Raw genomic sequence first — 16,082 nt, forward strand, 5'->3', positions numbered from 1 at the left:
CACGGCTTGGGTTGGAAGGGACCTGAAGCAGGGCTGGAAATGGATTCGGATCTGGAAGAACCACCTCCTGAGAGCTGGGTGCTGCCCCACACCCGGCTCCAGCTCGGTGCGCTGCCCTCGTCCCCCCCCTTCATCCCCTGGAGGTTTTGCCATGGCTGAGACAACAGCACCACCGTGCGCCTCCGCAGCGCCGGGGGAGATGCAGGCACAGCCCGTAGCTCCCTCTTGCGGCTCCTGCAGCAGCAGAGATGATGGGGATGCAGGGTGAGCAACACCCGGACCTGCAGCCTGCCTGGATCCCGCCTGCATCTTGGGGGAGCCGCTCCTGGGCATGGCAGGAGCCCAGTCTGACTAAATTTATTACCAAAAAGCCATCGCAAGGGTTGTGGTCCTGCTGCTGCTGCAGTGCCGGGCCCCCTAAGCACTAACCTTGCAGAGCTGAGGGTGATTTGTTGCTGTTTGTCTTTTTTTTCCCCCCAGTTTTTTTCCTCCTTCTGCAACCGCTTTCTAAATTCACACTGTGATGACACGGGGTCCTTCTGACAGCAATCAGGAGGGCTGACAGATTGCAAAACCTCTCGGTGCTGTCTTATCTGCCAGGGCTCCAGCCACACTCCAGGCTAAACACAGCTGCTGCCAAGCAGAAAAGCTGAACAGTTGCTTAAGGACAACACCATCCACAGAACAAGTGCAATAAGCTCGTTGCCCAAGGAAGGCAACACAGGCAGCCCTGCTCAGCCCTGCTCATCCTATGCCTGGATGCTGCATCCCTGACCTCCCTACAATCCCAGCTCTTTGCTCTGAGCCAAGCACCCTCCATCTCCCACAAGCACAGCGTATTTGGGGCTATTTGGCTGAGGCCACCAGGTGGATGTCAGAGCATTCGGACCAGCACAAGCTCATATTGAGCTGTTTGCCCCCAGCAGCCCTCGCAATGCACGCTGAGCTTGTAGGGAACATCGCCTGACGCCGTGCCAGCCTCGTTGTTGGCTGCCGATGAGATAACGTCTCTTAAATCTGGATCTGTGACACCAGGGCGTTCAGCCCCGTTTTGCCTGCGGCCGCGTTCCAATTTCAGGACAGAAATGACCAGGAGAAATATGAGAGGTTAGTGACATTCTTGGCTTGGAAATCATCGGCCTGTCGCGGAAAGGAATGCGATCGAAAAGAGACGTCGCTGGTGTTTGTTTTCAAGCCCTCGAAGTGAGATGCACTTGAATACACTGTGTTCTAACGCAGCTTCTGGGCTTCAGGTGAACCTTGCTGAAAGGGGTGGGGCAGCTTATTTTTGACGGAGGAACATTTTGGGCCCAAAAATGCCCTTAAAAAAGATCCCAATGCACAGCGCCTATTTATACCCAGCATACTGCTTTCCTGGGGGCAGGAGATGCCCAAGTGATGGGCAGCCCTGCATCCTGCTTGCTCATCCAGCCTGTTTGCCCATGCAGCTCCCAGTGCTTGGCTAAAGTAACTGGGGGGGGTTCACAAAGCCCACAACATGCACATGAATCTGGGAGAAAACCCTCTAAAACATGCAAGGGTGTGTTTGTGCTTTGTGCTGGAAACAACAGCCATGTGCTGGTTTATTAGAATTCACTTGCACGGACAAAAAGCAAAACAAAAGCTTAACACAGCTTGACAGAGCCCAGAGCAGAGCGGGTTCATTAAGGGCACATTGCCTTTTGATGCAGTGATGAAGTGCAGTGCTGGAAGGGCTCTTTTACCAATCAATCATGATGGGAAGGCTCGGGTCGCTTGGTCTTCATCACTTGTTACAATGGAAGCAACAAGAAGTGATCTCCATCTTGCCAGAACTGTTCTGAACAGCCCCACAGTTTGATGAGAAGAGATACAAGCTCAGCTCTTGTGCCTTTCTCCCCATCCCATGTCACGTTCCCTTGGGCCCATCACCGCCTCGCAGCCAGTGAGCAGAGCTATTAAATACCAAGTGCTTCCCATGAACTGACATCTCTAATCCCTGCGCTGCCATCCCATTTCACACCAGCAGCTGAGGCCTCTCCCCACTGCGAGGGGCTTTTTGCCCCCCCATTTCTCTGGTCTTATTGCTCCCTCCCACTTGCAGCTGAGAATTAAAAGACATAATAAAGGGCCCTTGAGCCAGAGGTGGGGAGGGAGGGGGAAAAAAAGCAAGTCCCTTGTTTGAGCCTGGGATTCATCTGCCTCTCCCTGTGGAGATGAAGAGGCCCTTTCACCCCAGCAACCAGAAGGTTGGAGCTGGATATGTGCTTACGAGCACAGCCGTGGCTGGGATCTGCCATCCTGGGGCTGGATCCCGGTGATGTTTCCATCCCAGATTAGAAGGCACGGTGCAAAACGCATTAGAGCCCTGGTCGGGAGCGTTGCTGGGAGATGTCCCTCATAAGGCTGCACTCCTGGGAGCGAGCTGCTGTAGCTATGAAACCATACACACCGCAGATTAAGGTTAATAAGCAGCTCCTGGCCCCAGTGCCCACCCCACAGCCAGAGGTGGGAGCCCAGAATCTCTTGCCTCTGCTTTTGTTCTTTGCTTCTGCAGAGCGATTTTCATTACAAATATCCCCTTACAGGGCACGCATGGATGGGGGAGAGAAAGGGGATGGAGGAGGGGGGTTGGCCACACAAAGAGAAAAGCAGTAATTACAGGGCAGGGGCTCCTGGAGGAGGGATTGGTGTGGATTTGACATGGCAGCGGTTCACACGTAGGGCCCCTCCAGGGGACACCTCCTGCTTCCATTTCATTAGGGCACACAGCGCTGCCGGGGGAACTTCTGCCCTAAAACCGGCTCCCAAAAAGGGGACAGTTGCATTTCTTTTATTCTCTCTCAGAAAGCAATTTTGCTGCCTACCCCAGGAGTCCCCACAGTTACTCCGCTATGCAATGGGAAGCACAGACGCTGTGTGCTCTGTGTGCTTTAGCAAAACCAGGAGGTGCTGAATCAGCCCCTTCACACCTTCCAGCTTTGTGCATGAAGGCTGCACCCTCAAGTTGCTCACTAAGAGAAACACATCTAAGAGAAACACTAAGAGATGCACTGCTCCTTGAGTAGAAACTTCCAACATCCAGCCTGAAACAACTGCTAAGCGCTACAGAATCCCTGCCCCTCAAATCTCACACACCAAGCAGTGCCCTTCCAGGTGCCAGCAATATAAGGTGTGCAGTGGGATAACCAGATAACCCCACTGTGCTGCTAAAAGCAGCCCCAAGCTTGTGGTTTACCTCCTTGCAAAGACACACAACTCACAGCCAAGCTTTGCAACCAGTTTTCAAACGTGCTCAATTCTACTTCACTCCTGTCTCTTAATTCCCAGCGTTTTCCTCTTTCTCTCCTTATTTAGTCATTAATTTCCATGGGTTATAATTTCCCACAGCCTGAGCCCTGCTGGGACTGCTCCACCGACATAGGATTGCACACCGCAGCCCTTCCTTCTGCAGGGAAAGGTCAGGGATGGAGGTTTAGCACATGGAGAAGAAAGGCAGCAGCAGACAGACAGAACGCTCATAAAGACCTGGCTGTGAGCCGCGCTGAGAAAATGTCAGCCTGGGGAGGCCGTAATAGCTTTAATCTGCAGTACAAGGGGATTAAAAGACTCGTTCTCACAGGACAAAAAAGAAAGGAGTGGAGCGGAAGGAGCTGAACAAGGGGAGAATGAAGGTTGCAAGGGGAGGAAAGGAGAAAGTTAAAGAGCTCAGCTATAAAGAGCATCCCGACTCAAAGGGCTCCATCTTCCAGCGCAATAAAAGTGAAGTGGCCTGCATGGAAAAAGAGCTGCGGCCCATGGCTTCCCTTGTGCTTTTTCACACCAAGCACACACACGCTTCACACCCTCCTTCAATCAAGGCAACTCGTTATGTTTGGCTTTGTTGATTTACAGGGCTAAAAGGAGTAGGAGGGGGAAAACAGAAGGTTAATGAGGCTCTGCCAGATGCAGCACTCCAGAGGAGCAGTGGGTATTATATTTGTTTAAGCAGTGGTTTGTGGTCTTTGATCCTCACCCCCCGGGATGGGGCCCTCAAGCCCCCCTTGTCTGTGGGGCTATGGAGGAGCCCTGGGAACAGGAAGGAAGCATTGGGGGATGCTCTCCTCAAGCAACCTTTCAGCAATGCTACAGCAACCTTTTCAGCCACTCAGGAAAGGCAGGAGATGAAGAGAGACTCCTTGGAAGGGGGGAGGAAAAAAGGGCAACTTTAAATACTTAGCAAAAGGGAAAGAGTAAACATCCAACCTCGGTGCATCATTTGGAGGAGACAGAAAGGCCAACGAGCCACTCTCTCAACTATCTCACTATTGGAGCAGCTCAGGCTGCCCAGCCTTCTGTGCACAAATCACACTCAGAAAAGAAAAAAAGCCTGTAACATAATAAGCAAGCTCCAGACAGGAATTAGAGTACAGCATATCCGGTGGAGACAGGGGCTGGAGTGACATTAAGGTAGGAAGAATATAATTACCTGAAGTGGACGGCAGCCAGGAAAATGGTATTAATTTACTTCAAGAAAGCCAGAAGTGCCCAAACCTGAATTTTACATTTAAATCCAGACGATGGCAAATCACAGCATCCTGATTGCCTTCTACCAGGGTTTGGCTGGAAGGGAAGGTCTCCACATGGGTTCTCACTCCCACAACTCACCCCACCTTCACCTGAGAAGCCAGGTGCCATCCCAGCACAAAGCCCTGGAGCTGCTCTCTGCTACAAGGCACACACTAGAACACAGCATAGGAAAACCCACATATCACTCCATACAGCTCACCTGCAGGCAATAAAGCCACATTGGGTCACAGACAGTCACAGGAAAGTTCTCTAGAGCACAGCCTCTATCCAATCTGCTAATAATTATCTGCTGCTCTGCAGAGATAAATGCTTAATCCTCTGGTTGTTGACACTGGAAATGGACCAGTTGGGCCTGGGGTGGATATCATACAGGGAAACTTGGCTCCAGCTCTGATCCCTGCATCATGTGCTGTACAAATGTTCACTGGCTTATTGGTAATGGATTTCATAGGGTGTATGGGATCTTTCGATGGCAGAGCTAATCTAAAATAATACATGACCCAAACATTCATTGTATCAAGTTTTCCTTCCTTTCCAGTGTTTTTTTTTGTTAGATTAACATTGCAATTTTCTCTTTCGGTCATTCCTCCCTCTTCCCTTATAGCTTAACCAGCTTTCTCCTCTAAGACTGGTATCATGGAGAGCTTCCCAAGCAGCAGAGCCCAAAGGACACTGAGATGGGACTGCATGAGCCCCACTTATCTGAGAGCCTCACTCCCTTTCGAATAAGGCCAAAGATTTCCATGTTGCTCCTCTGGTTTCACACTCATTGGGAAGCCTAAATCAAGAAGTCTGCTGGTCAGGGAGATAGGAGCAGGGTGACGGTATCTGAGAGGAAAACTGTTCCAAACAAGTGGGCAATTTTACCACCTCAAAAGTGCCATTATTGAGAATGTGCTCTGATAAACTGTGCAAAGCTGCACTGATTCATTACGCTGTGCCTTGTCTTGGGATGTTCTGGGGGCTTCCTAAGAATATACTTCCAGGCAGCGAGCTACTCCTTCCCTGTATTTATTGCACAACCAGGCACATACACACAAGAAGCATGAAGAAACACACAGCCATGTGTCCATCATTAAGCAGCTGTCCCTGGGAAGAGCAGAGGCTCTGCTGTCAGTAGTGTACATATTTGAATTACATAATCTCAGAGCTCCAGCAAAGTGCAAGAAAAGCACCACTGGTTACAGCAACATGGAAATCAGCTGAGATCTTGCATGCTTTCCTCCTGCAGTGCCTCCTCTTCTCAGCACTTTAATCTGTTGAGTGCACCAGGAGCAGCATCCCCTTGATTTGCAAAGTCCTGCACTGGTCAGTTCAGTGGTCCATATCCTGGAAGAAATACAGGTCTGCCTGCACGCATTTTCCAGGTCCATTTGCCCTGCCATTGGTCTGACAGAGGTAAGGTTTTGCTCTCAAGGCCATCTAACAGCTGACATCCTCTGGGACACTTTCAGCATTCCTCCTGGCCTCAGAGATGTTCCCTCCTCTCCCAGATCCCGCTTTGAGCAGCACTGTGCAGATGATTTATGTGCTGTGTGCCATACAAAGGTCAGCTCCGTCTCTCCTGTGCTCTCCAAGTGAACGTCTCTGGGACTGAACTATGACTCATCAGGAAAAATACATGGTCATCCTGAAGCCAAGTTAAGCTACCAGTCCTCTTCAATCAAGGGCACAGTTCTCATTCCTAGGATCAGTCTACCCTACTTGCCTGAGGCAACAAAAGATGCCAGAACAAGACTGTGTCAGAGTGGTGGCAGCACAGCTTGTCTTCCAATGTCCCAATCACACTGGATGCAGGGATGAGTTCCTGGCTGACTTCAGGACTGATGTCACATCTCCTCACTCCATCCTCTCCCAATCTTCCTTCTGGGGAAACAGACAGCACAGGGCAGGCTGCTTAGAGTGCGCAGGGACAGCATTCGGCCTTCCTGTCACCTGTCAGATACCAACACACCACGTCTCTGCATGCCACTGCCATGTGGAGCTTGAAGTCACAGAAGCAAAGCTTGTGTGCCATCTGCCTTTATACATTAGGGCTGGTCAGGCACACGAGGCAGGACACAACATCCCAGCAGCATCTGTGGGCAGCCTGCACATCCTTCTCAGACCATCCAGCTGCACAGAAGTCAGGAATCTTCAGCTCAGGCTCTCCAGCAGATCTGCAGTGGAACAGATACTACATGGCAGAAAGATCCCATCAACCACTGACACTGGGTTTAAATCCATCACCCAGACAAAACAGAAGCCTGGAAGCAGCCTCATTTAGTTGCAGCTGGAAGAATTCTTAACAAGAAGCTCCCAGACATGTTCAGTAAGCACCAAAAAATTATTCCATGCCTGTGGTTTCTCTCCTTCACTGCTGGCTACACCAGCCCTTGTTAATGTGCTACACCACCTGCTTTCTCCAGACCACTAGAGTCAGATGGCACGACAGTTGTGGTCTCCAGCTCATCGCTGGAGCCTTTCAGAACCAAGAACTCCAGCAGAATGTCCAAGAGGCAGAAAACCAGGTGCCTGAAATGGAGAGAAGACAAAGCTTAGCCAGCGGAGCCGAAAGATCAGCTCCAGACACACAGGAGCCAAAGGAAGGCAAGGCAGAAACACTGACTGTCTTCGGGAGATCTCATGTTTTAGAAGAAACGTTTCAAGGGATGGTCAGTAACCCCAAGCCCCCAATCCAGGGAGTATTTAAAACTGATGAGCAGTGCAGAAAGCACAAAAGCATCTCTTGGAGCAAGGTAGCACATTAACATTGCAGTTAATCACATAAGTATCGCTTTCCAAATGCACAGCAACGGGTATGCAGAAAGACACCATCTTCAAATATATGCAGATCTCAGAGCTCCTCTAAAACCAACTAACTGAACCAGAGTTTGGTTTTATTTCCTTCCATGACATCTACAAACTAAGCACAACACCGTAGTTGCAGGACTGGCTCAACAGCCTCCAGCCACACAGAGGTCCTAAAACATACTTTCACAATAATCACACCAGGTCCTTTAATAGCATATGAAGCCTGTATGAAGATTAGCCATATGGATTCTACATCAAGCAGCTCATGTCAGAGAACAAAGCACAGCTTATGCAGCCCACTGCAAGCAAGGTAAGGAGACTATAACCAATGTACCTGTTTATAACTGGATGGCCCAAGGACTCCAGCACCAGGCTCCAGCTCATGCGACATTTATCAGTTCCAAGGATTTCTTGGACCACATCTGTCAACATCAGAAGCAAAGCTTTAGGATCAGCACGTTTTCACTGTAGGAATACAGGCTCACTCTTCTCCTGATGGGTGTCAAATCAAAGTTTGTGATGGTGCCTGGAGTGTGAGGCATCTTGTGCCCAACATTATCACTAAATACCAAGGGACAGGGCCAATTGCCAAGGAAAGTGTTCCTGCCTGGAAGAGAATGTGATGATAGCACTGTTTCATTCCCAAAGGGCAGCAAGGGATCCTCACACTCATAATTCCATCAAGTGGAAAACTCACTTTATCACCTTTAGAGCATCTAGAGATGACAACGCACTGGAGAGTTCCCGAATCTCTGACATCTTTGGGACACACTTACTAGGCAAGATCCCCATCAGGCTCTGCAGGGCCTGCTCTGCGGCTGCTTTCTTCTGTTCCTCTGTCCTGGCTGGTTTGGGCACCTCTGGTAGGACTCCTCCAGGCCAGATGGACTCCTGCAGCAGCCGGAGGTACTGCACCCAGCGCTGGGTACAGGTCAGGTTGACCACCTGGACTTCCAGCCACCTGTGGAGACAGAAAGATCAGGAGACATCAGGCTTGGAGCAACTCTGGAGCTGAAGCACTGGAAGGAAAATCAACTCGCTGGTAAGTTAACACACGGTTCTCAAGTATACATGTCAAACATTTTCCCAAGTCACTCCCACTGGGGCTCAGAGCTGCATGAAGACAGCATAGGGGGAGATACATCACCACCATCCAAGCTGACCAGGGCAAGTTTCTAAATGAATGGCCCAGACCACCTTTCCAAGGTGTTTATGTCATTTCCCTGCATAACAGTAAAAGCCACAGCCATTGATCAGAGCTCAACACCAGCTGAAGCCCCGGCTGCTCCTTGTCCTGGGGAAGAAGGAGCCAAATCCTTAATGCCACCAAAACCAACAGGAGAGTCCTCACTGACTCAGGGCTGTGGTTTGAGTAGGGAGAAGGCTCATGATTTCACCAGGACTTCAAGAATCAGAGAGGAGCCAGCAGGCAGGGCCAGGAGACCCATTCCTCTTGGCAGCTGGCGTTCGTGCTTGCAATTCCGTCACCACTACGCCCCAGCAGCTCATAGTACATCCAAGAGCATAGGCTCTGCCAAGGCAAACTTTATTTAACCTGCGCTCTGCCAGACTGTCTGCATTCTTCTCTGGCGAAGCATGTGGGCCAAGGGCATCTTTCCCTGTGCTACCAGGACAACGTGAGCAGAACATCAGGAACAGCAACACCAAAAGGTAACATGGCAGAACGGCAGGTAGCCAGGGCTGCAACATGCCACGCTCCTCAGCAGCAAGATGCTTAACTGCAGGATTATTAAGGATGCATGACTAGTCTTTGCCAATCTGAATGATTCAGTGTGCTGTGCAAACCCAGTAACAGCACTGGAGGAGTCATCTGTATGCTCAGCTGGGGACCACGGGTTCCTATGTCGGTACATGATAGTGTAACTTGCACCAGGGTAACAGGACAAGATGTCTCAGCAGTGTCTTGTATTCTCAAACATGCTTTTTCCCAAACAATTGTTTGAAAGAGTTTTTATCTCCAGCAATCAGTAGCTTAATGCCTTGGATCATGGTAAACCACCCAGCCATCCCCAAGCAAATTAAAGTGCTAAGCTGTGGCTCCTCTAGGGAGAAGAGCTTTCATTAACATGTTTTCAAATACAATCTGCTTCTCTAATTGAGAAAGCACTTGACAAGCAACAGAAGCTCAGAGACTTGGGGACAGAGCTGCAAACAGTACAACTCCGCATCTGGGGACACCAGATCCAATGTTGACTTGAAATTCACCTCAGCAACAGTCATTCACCATCCTTTAAAGGGTTGCAAAAAGCAAAGAAGAAACATTCTTTTCCTTAGGAATGCTCTTAAAATAGCAAGAACTCAAGCAAATAGTGCACAGAGTGAAAGCTGAACTCTGAGAAGACAGCACACGTTTCCAGACAGCTTGAGAACAGGCTGAGAAGTGACGAATGCTGGAAGGCCTGGTACAGACAGCCTCTCATTTCTAGCTCTTTTCTTCCTATAAAATCACCACAACCAGGCAACAGGACCTCCAAGTAACACCTATAAATCTTATCGCATGTGCACGCATTTTGATTATGCAAGTGCTTGCAGGTCTTTGTTCCCACAGTTACAAAACACAGCGCATGGATTTTCCCCTGCTCTGGCAGCTCCCTGCCTTTCCATCTGTGAAAGAAAGGGCAGGATCCCAGGGCAGAAAGGGAGAAAGAGGGACCCAAAATGACAATATATACATGAAAAAAAGAAGAGATCAGACAAGAAAGGGACCAAGAAAGAAGAGAAACCAAAGCTGGGTGCAAATGGAAGATGATGCACAGGGAATTACAGAATGGTTTCAGCTGGAAGGGACCCTTAAAGGCCACCTGGTCCCCTTTTCCTATCACAACACATGCTGTGGGTTCATTTCCTTCTGTCAGTCTATCAGCACGTGTTGACCCATCTCAAAAGCCCTGGGAAAAGAGGAGCCATCAGACTGGTGCCTCAGTATCATTGAGTTGTAGCTGCAACTCATAGAGAGTCATATCAAGATCTACTGACCTGAGCAAGACCCAGATTTCTAAGGCACATTGACCTTTGCACCAGGCAGACTTGCTGCATCAGCACCAGATCAGGTTTAACAGCTCAAACTCCTCGTGCTGGAACTCCAGACATGCATGGGTCCAAAGCTGACCCCAAATGATTTCTTCTGTACTATTAAAGGACTAAGCATCAGATCCTCGTGGCACATCAAAAACACACATCCTTGCTCCCCAGGTAGAAATAAATCCAGTAAGAAACAGAAAGGAACAGAAATAGAGCTATCCTTCTCAAGTTACTATTTCCATTTTGGTATTTAATGAAGAAATAACCTTAATAAGAAAAATAAACCCATCACCAAACCATCTCCTTACGCTTTGGCAGAGACCAGAAATAGAGAGAAAATGACCTGCTGGGTTCAGACATTCAAATGCTCAGATAATGCCCAGTGCAAGGAGACAGACTGCCAAGGCTACGAGGTCCCAGCCACTCATCTGGGGGTGCATAACTTGCCCATGCTGTAAGGGTCCTCTGTCTGAAATAGCTGCTGATGGAGGAATTAAATGGCTGCTAAAAAAGAGCTGTTTTAATGCCATGGCTTAAGTTGGAACTCCAAGGTCAGCTAAAAGGGCCCAATAAGACAAGAACAGCAGAAGTGCTCTGGGAATGATGAATAGGGCCTGGGTAGCACAGAACTTGGCCCTCCTCTGCCCTCTAAAAGAAACAGGGCTGCTAATAGGGAGCAGCCTGGTCTGGAAGGGACAGGAACAAAGCTTACCTGGCCCTTGAAAGGAGGAAGCATCACTTAAGTGCTCTACCCATAAGGTTTACCTAGAGGAGAGAGCCCAACTCTGTGAGTAAAGGAATTGTTTCTTCTGGGAAAGAAAGATGGTTCAAGAATGGTCCAGCAAACCAAAATACGTACAGTACTATCCATACTTACAAACAGCTGCTAGAAGCTGAGAAACCTCTGCTCTCCTCCATCAAGATGAGGTTGAGAACTACTGAGTTCATTTGAGCAAAGGAATGGCTTAGTTGAGTAGGCAGGAAAAGCTTTCTAGCACCAGTTGTGATTACAACTGAACATACAGCAATTGTGAACCCCCACCAAGACCAGGGACTGTAAGGATACAGACCAACAGCCCAGAGACTATGTTAGGAAAGGAGAGGTGGAAAAGCTTCTCCTCATCTGCTTTAGCTATATAAATATAAATAGCTCTGTAAATATACATGATCTGTGCAGAACAGTAGCAAGCACAGGTCAGGCTCCACTAACTCTCAGCCCAGCACAAAGCCTCTGCTTCCCTGAGGTCACTTAACACAACACAGCTAACCAGAAGCTCAAACAGGGCCTATGAGACCCAGGTAGGGAAAATGATTTAAGGAAAAGGCAACATCTGGAAATGCACAAGGCAGTCAAGCACCTGACTCCTATGAAATCAGAGAAGGCCGATGCTTAAATCACCAGACCATTCCCTCCTTCCAAGTACTCGTCCCCCCAAATTGTGCCTGAAACCACAAAAATTATCCTTAACGTGAGGGCTCAGAAAGAGGGACACTCGAATGCTTTGACTACAAACCATTTCTGAAGAGAGCTTATAAAAAAAGCATAAGAAACAGCTGGAAGTAGACACAGGGAGAAGGGTGGAAAAGCACCCAGCCCTCCTGCAGGTCTTCCCAGGACCACCTGCAGCAGCAGCATGTAGCTCAGAGCTGGCACGCTCAGCCCTGCTGCCTTCAGAGCAGAACCACAGTCATCCCAGCCATCGGTCAGCTTGTAGCAGAGGAAGGAAATGGGAAAGAAAAACAAAAAGAAGTCCTCCATAAATCAAAGAATACGAAGCATCCCGAGTCCTTTTAAACTTCTGGCCAAAGACAAGCATGCAAAAAGTAAACTATCCTTCTCACCTTACTGGAAATGCTCCTCTTCTGCTGCCCTATTAAAAGTTTATAGTTGTATAGGCTGTGAACAATGCGTCCTGTACCCCTGCCCTAGCACACATGATGAAGTGTTTGACCAGCAAGGCAGCGACCCCATGGCCAAGTGCCTTCCCCTTGAACAGAGTGTCTTGCCAGCCTCCCAAACACAGCTCAGCCAAAGGCAGCTGCTCTGGGGGAAGGAAGGAACACACGAAGCTGCAGGGAGCTGACACAGGTAGCAGGTGCTTGGTAGCCCTACCTGCACAAACACTTTGCACTGAGATGGAAAAGTACTGGGAGATGAAGGGCACAGCACACACAGCATTCCCCTGGGGGCAGAATGCAACATCCCCGCTGCTGGGAGGCACCGAGCTGTACCTGTGTGTTCAGGTTTGCTGCTGTTGTGTTACTGGCTGCTCTCTCCAACACACCTGCTGCAAAAAGAAAGCTCAGGAACACCAGGCTCCGGCTCCAACATCTTCCTGCAGTGAACCAACATAACTGCTCCGCTGGGTTCTTACTGTTCTCAAGTTAGATCTCCCTGCAACACTGCGGGGCTCAGGAAAGGGGGAGAAAGCTCTGCAATATAAAAAAAATCATCCCCAAAAGCCCTTGATTTCGAACAAAGCATCCCAGCTTTTGATAACATCTTCATCAAGTATTTATTGAGCCAATTAAGCTCTCAGCAGTGCCCCAGGGAGAGGCCAGGCTGTCTCAGCCAGGTCCTGCTTAAAGCAGATTGCTTCATTAGCCCACTCCTGGAAAAAAACACTTAAAAACAGAATTAACCCTTCATGAGCTGGGGAAAACCACAGCCTACAAGGAGAAATTATCCCCCTTTAATCGTATCCTGCTTCATCTCCTCTGTTGGAAATATTCTTTCTTAATTTGGAAGGAAAAAAAAAGTTGGCAAATCTCTAATTGCTGAAACAGAGTCAAAAGAAAACGAGATGCAGTTAAAGTAATGTTGCAATTGTTATCAAAGTAGAGAGCACTTGCTTCATTCTAGCGGCTGTTTTTGGAAGAATGCTGCCTCTAAATGAGGGGAAAAGAATTGTTTGGGACAGAGACTCAAAGCCAGATCCAAAATTTCCAGGTGCTTGGAGACAATTGAATTGAGGCTCATTTCCAAGCAGCTTTTTATTTACTTTACACACACACACGAAGACACACACAGTCCTAAAGATTGCTTTTGCTGACGTACCCCAGGCCTGCAAGTCCTGTTGCTGCTTGCAGCTATAGCAGCCAAAGCCAGAGGTGAGGAGGAGGATGCCATAAAGCTGCTTGCCCTATTGCTGCCGTGCAGGCAGGGGTATGGGCTTGCAGTTAAAAGAGCAATGAGACTGCTGCCGCCCTCACTGCAGAGCCAAAGGGATGCTGGCTAACCGTGTCCACAGCAGGGAATAAAGCAAAGGAACAAACTGAGGTACTCCACCTGCAGTAAAACATGGGAGGTGCTGCCTAGGTCTGCAGTGGCAAGCTAGCTGCAAGTAATAGAGCACTGGGAACAGCTTTAGAACCAGCTTTCCTGGCTTCTCCTGGCACAGGCTGGCTCTACTCTGTAATGGCTTTTTCAGAGATAATGCAGGGAGAGAACAGATCTCTGCAGTGAACATCTGCCCAAACACAACCGCATCCTGCTCTGGGTGCAGAGTGGCTTTGCACCATGCTTAGTGCCAGGTCTTACTGCTGCTTTGGATGCAGACATGGCTCTTGCAAACCAGTACAGCTCCACGCAGCCAGGACAAGGTGCTGGCCATGGGTAGCACGTCCCCAGCACACCCACGCTGCAGGTGCAGACAGGCTGACTCATGAGCATTGAAGAGGATCAGGCGACACTACATGGCGGTGGCACTTGAGGTTGAGAGGATCAAAGGGGCTGCCATTGGGGCTTTGTTTTTGCCAGTTCTGTTGGCACAGAGATCAAGGAAGAGAGCAGAAAAAACAGCAAGAAACAGTGGAGCTATGATCTCTTAGACTTACAGCACAAGAGCCCCAACACCTGGCCTGACACCGACAGGCTCCAACACAGAGCCCTGAACTGGCAGACCCCAACCCAGTGACCAGCATGGCACTGAGGACAGACCGAGGGCAGGGTGCCGGGTCACAGCACAGCATGCTTTGCATGCTCACCGTTTATTTTTAATGCTGCTTTGACTCACAGGCTCCAAAAAGGACATAGATTCTCCAAATGCCTTTTTATCTCTTTCCCAGAAAAGCCCAGAATAGCCCCATCCACTGCTCTCAGCAAACAGGTTCCTGGTGAGAGTTCATCATTCCCAACCCATGGGAGGAAGGCCAGACAGATGGGCAGGGAGCAGGGCTTGGTTACAGGGACCTGGAGCATGCAAGGGCTGCTGGAAGCTCCCTCTCACCCGCCTCTCCTTTCAGCTCCAAAAAAGGATCACTCCCTGTTACATAATGGGATGAGCACTGCTCAGATGCAGGCTTGCACACACAGCTCCCTTTTACTTAACAATACCTTTTTCGGGCATACCCTGTACTACCATCGAGCTGACAGTTAGCAGAGACAGATGGTGCCTGGCTCCAGAGACTGCAGCTACAGAGGAGGAGGAAAGAGGAGCAGAGAGGGATAGGCAGGGCTCCGTCATCAGCAACATGAAGGTAATCCCAGGGACACACAGTATTTGCACTCTGTAGGACATGCTGACCATAGCACTAAGAAGTCACAGGGCCTCGCACCATCACTTCCAGCCCAAGGTTTGCATGCAGCACATTCAAGTTCACCCAGACCCATTGAAGCTGAGCTTCTAACAACCACATCCATCCTCACGCTGCTCTGCCAGCACAACAGACAGAGCTCTTCCAACTCCCAGAGCCAGGCGTGTGCTTTGTGTATGACAGCTTCTCTAGTGGAAAATACCAATGCCACGTGTCAGTGCTGCAGGCTCCTTGGGTGACCGGGACACAGCTTATTAGGAGGCTATGACGTGCATGCTCAAGCTCTCATAACTCCGTGCTTACATGCAAGGATTGGGTTCCAGCTCATTCCCCAAGACACCAGAACCCATTTTTGAGAAATGGGAGTAACACCCACCTCCTCCCACTCGAGGAAACAGACTCAAGCGTGACAGCCAGCAACCTCTGACCTCAAAGCACTTCAGCTGCTGAGGGCAGCTTAAGTTACTACCCAGGTTACAATGTGCTGTGCTGCACATTCTGGCATTGGCTTTGAAGGTCTGTTACAGGAGAGAGGGTGCAGGAGTGGGAAAAGCACTGCTCTGAAGCTCCCCCTAGCCCAAGTACTTCTGGGAAGGCTTATCTTTTACACTACAGACCACGTCCTCAGCTAGTGATAGTCTCTGACCTACACAAGAAAAACAGAAATGCTCTGTTTGTGTGTCTTGGCCTGGTGCCTTACCACACAGAGGCACTGGCCTCCGAAAGGCTTGGCAAGCACATACCAGCTGGAAAGGAAGTCTTTCCTTAGTACATCTGTGGGTCAGTGCCCAAGGCACAGGCACTACTGGCCCACCACAGATCGGAAAGGGATGTATCAGTGAGAGCGAAGGCCCTGGGAGCTGTTATTTGCCTAGTCCCTGTTCCCCATGCCTGTTTCTTCTCTTTTTGCTGAGAGCACGAGCTGAAACCTTGGGCAGCAGGAATGCAGCAGAAGCCAGACTCTCCCTGGAGAGCGGTGGAGCTGGGCATACTCACTCCTTCTCTAAGGAACAAATTCACATGGCTTTCTACTGTATCAAAAGCCAGAAGGTTGTCTCCTGGCATTACACTGCTGCTCATAGGGAAAGCAAACTCCAAGATATTTACTTTACAGAACTCCATTATAGGGCAACACCAAAGGCAGTGCCACCATGCAGTTAGGA

General features: G+C 49.5%; 1 protein-coding gene across 4 annotated transcripts in view; it reads right to left on the minus strand.

The window, feature by feature from the left end:
* The window catches only part of SNX19 (sorting nexin 19), an 89,338-nt gene that overhangs the window by 66,200 nt on the left and 7,056 nt on the right, over positions 1-16,082 (minus strand). For 2 of the 4 annotated variants that reach the window (XM_015883989.2, XM_032449141.1), the window contains 3 exons: positions 8,118-8,302; positions 7,676-7,763; positions 5,543-7,062 (listed from right to left, as the gene is read on the minus strand). In XM_015883989.2, coding sequence (XP_015739475.1) covers positions 6,927-7,062; positions 7,676-7,763; positions 8,118-8,302 — 409 coding nt within the window. In that variant the 3' untranslated portion in view covers positions 5,543-6,926. Of the gene's footprint in view, positions 1-4,747; positions 7,063-7,675; positions 7,764-8,117; positions 8,303-16,082 lie in introns of those variants that run through there. The other 2 variants (XR_004309619.1, XR_004309620.1) reach the window with 2 other exon arrangements.

The sequence above is a fragment of the Coturnix japonica genome, chromosome 24, assembly GCF_001577835.2.
Source record: "Coturnix japonica isolate 7356 chromosome 24, Coturnix japonica 2.1, whole genome shotgun sequence".
Lineage (NCBI taxonomy): Eukaryota > Metazoa > Chordata > Aves > Galliformes > Phasianidae > Coturnix > Coturnix japonica.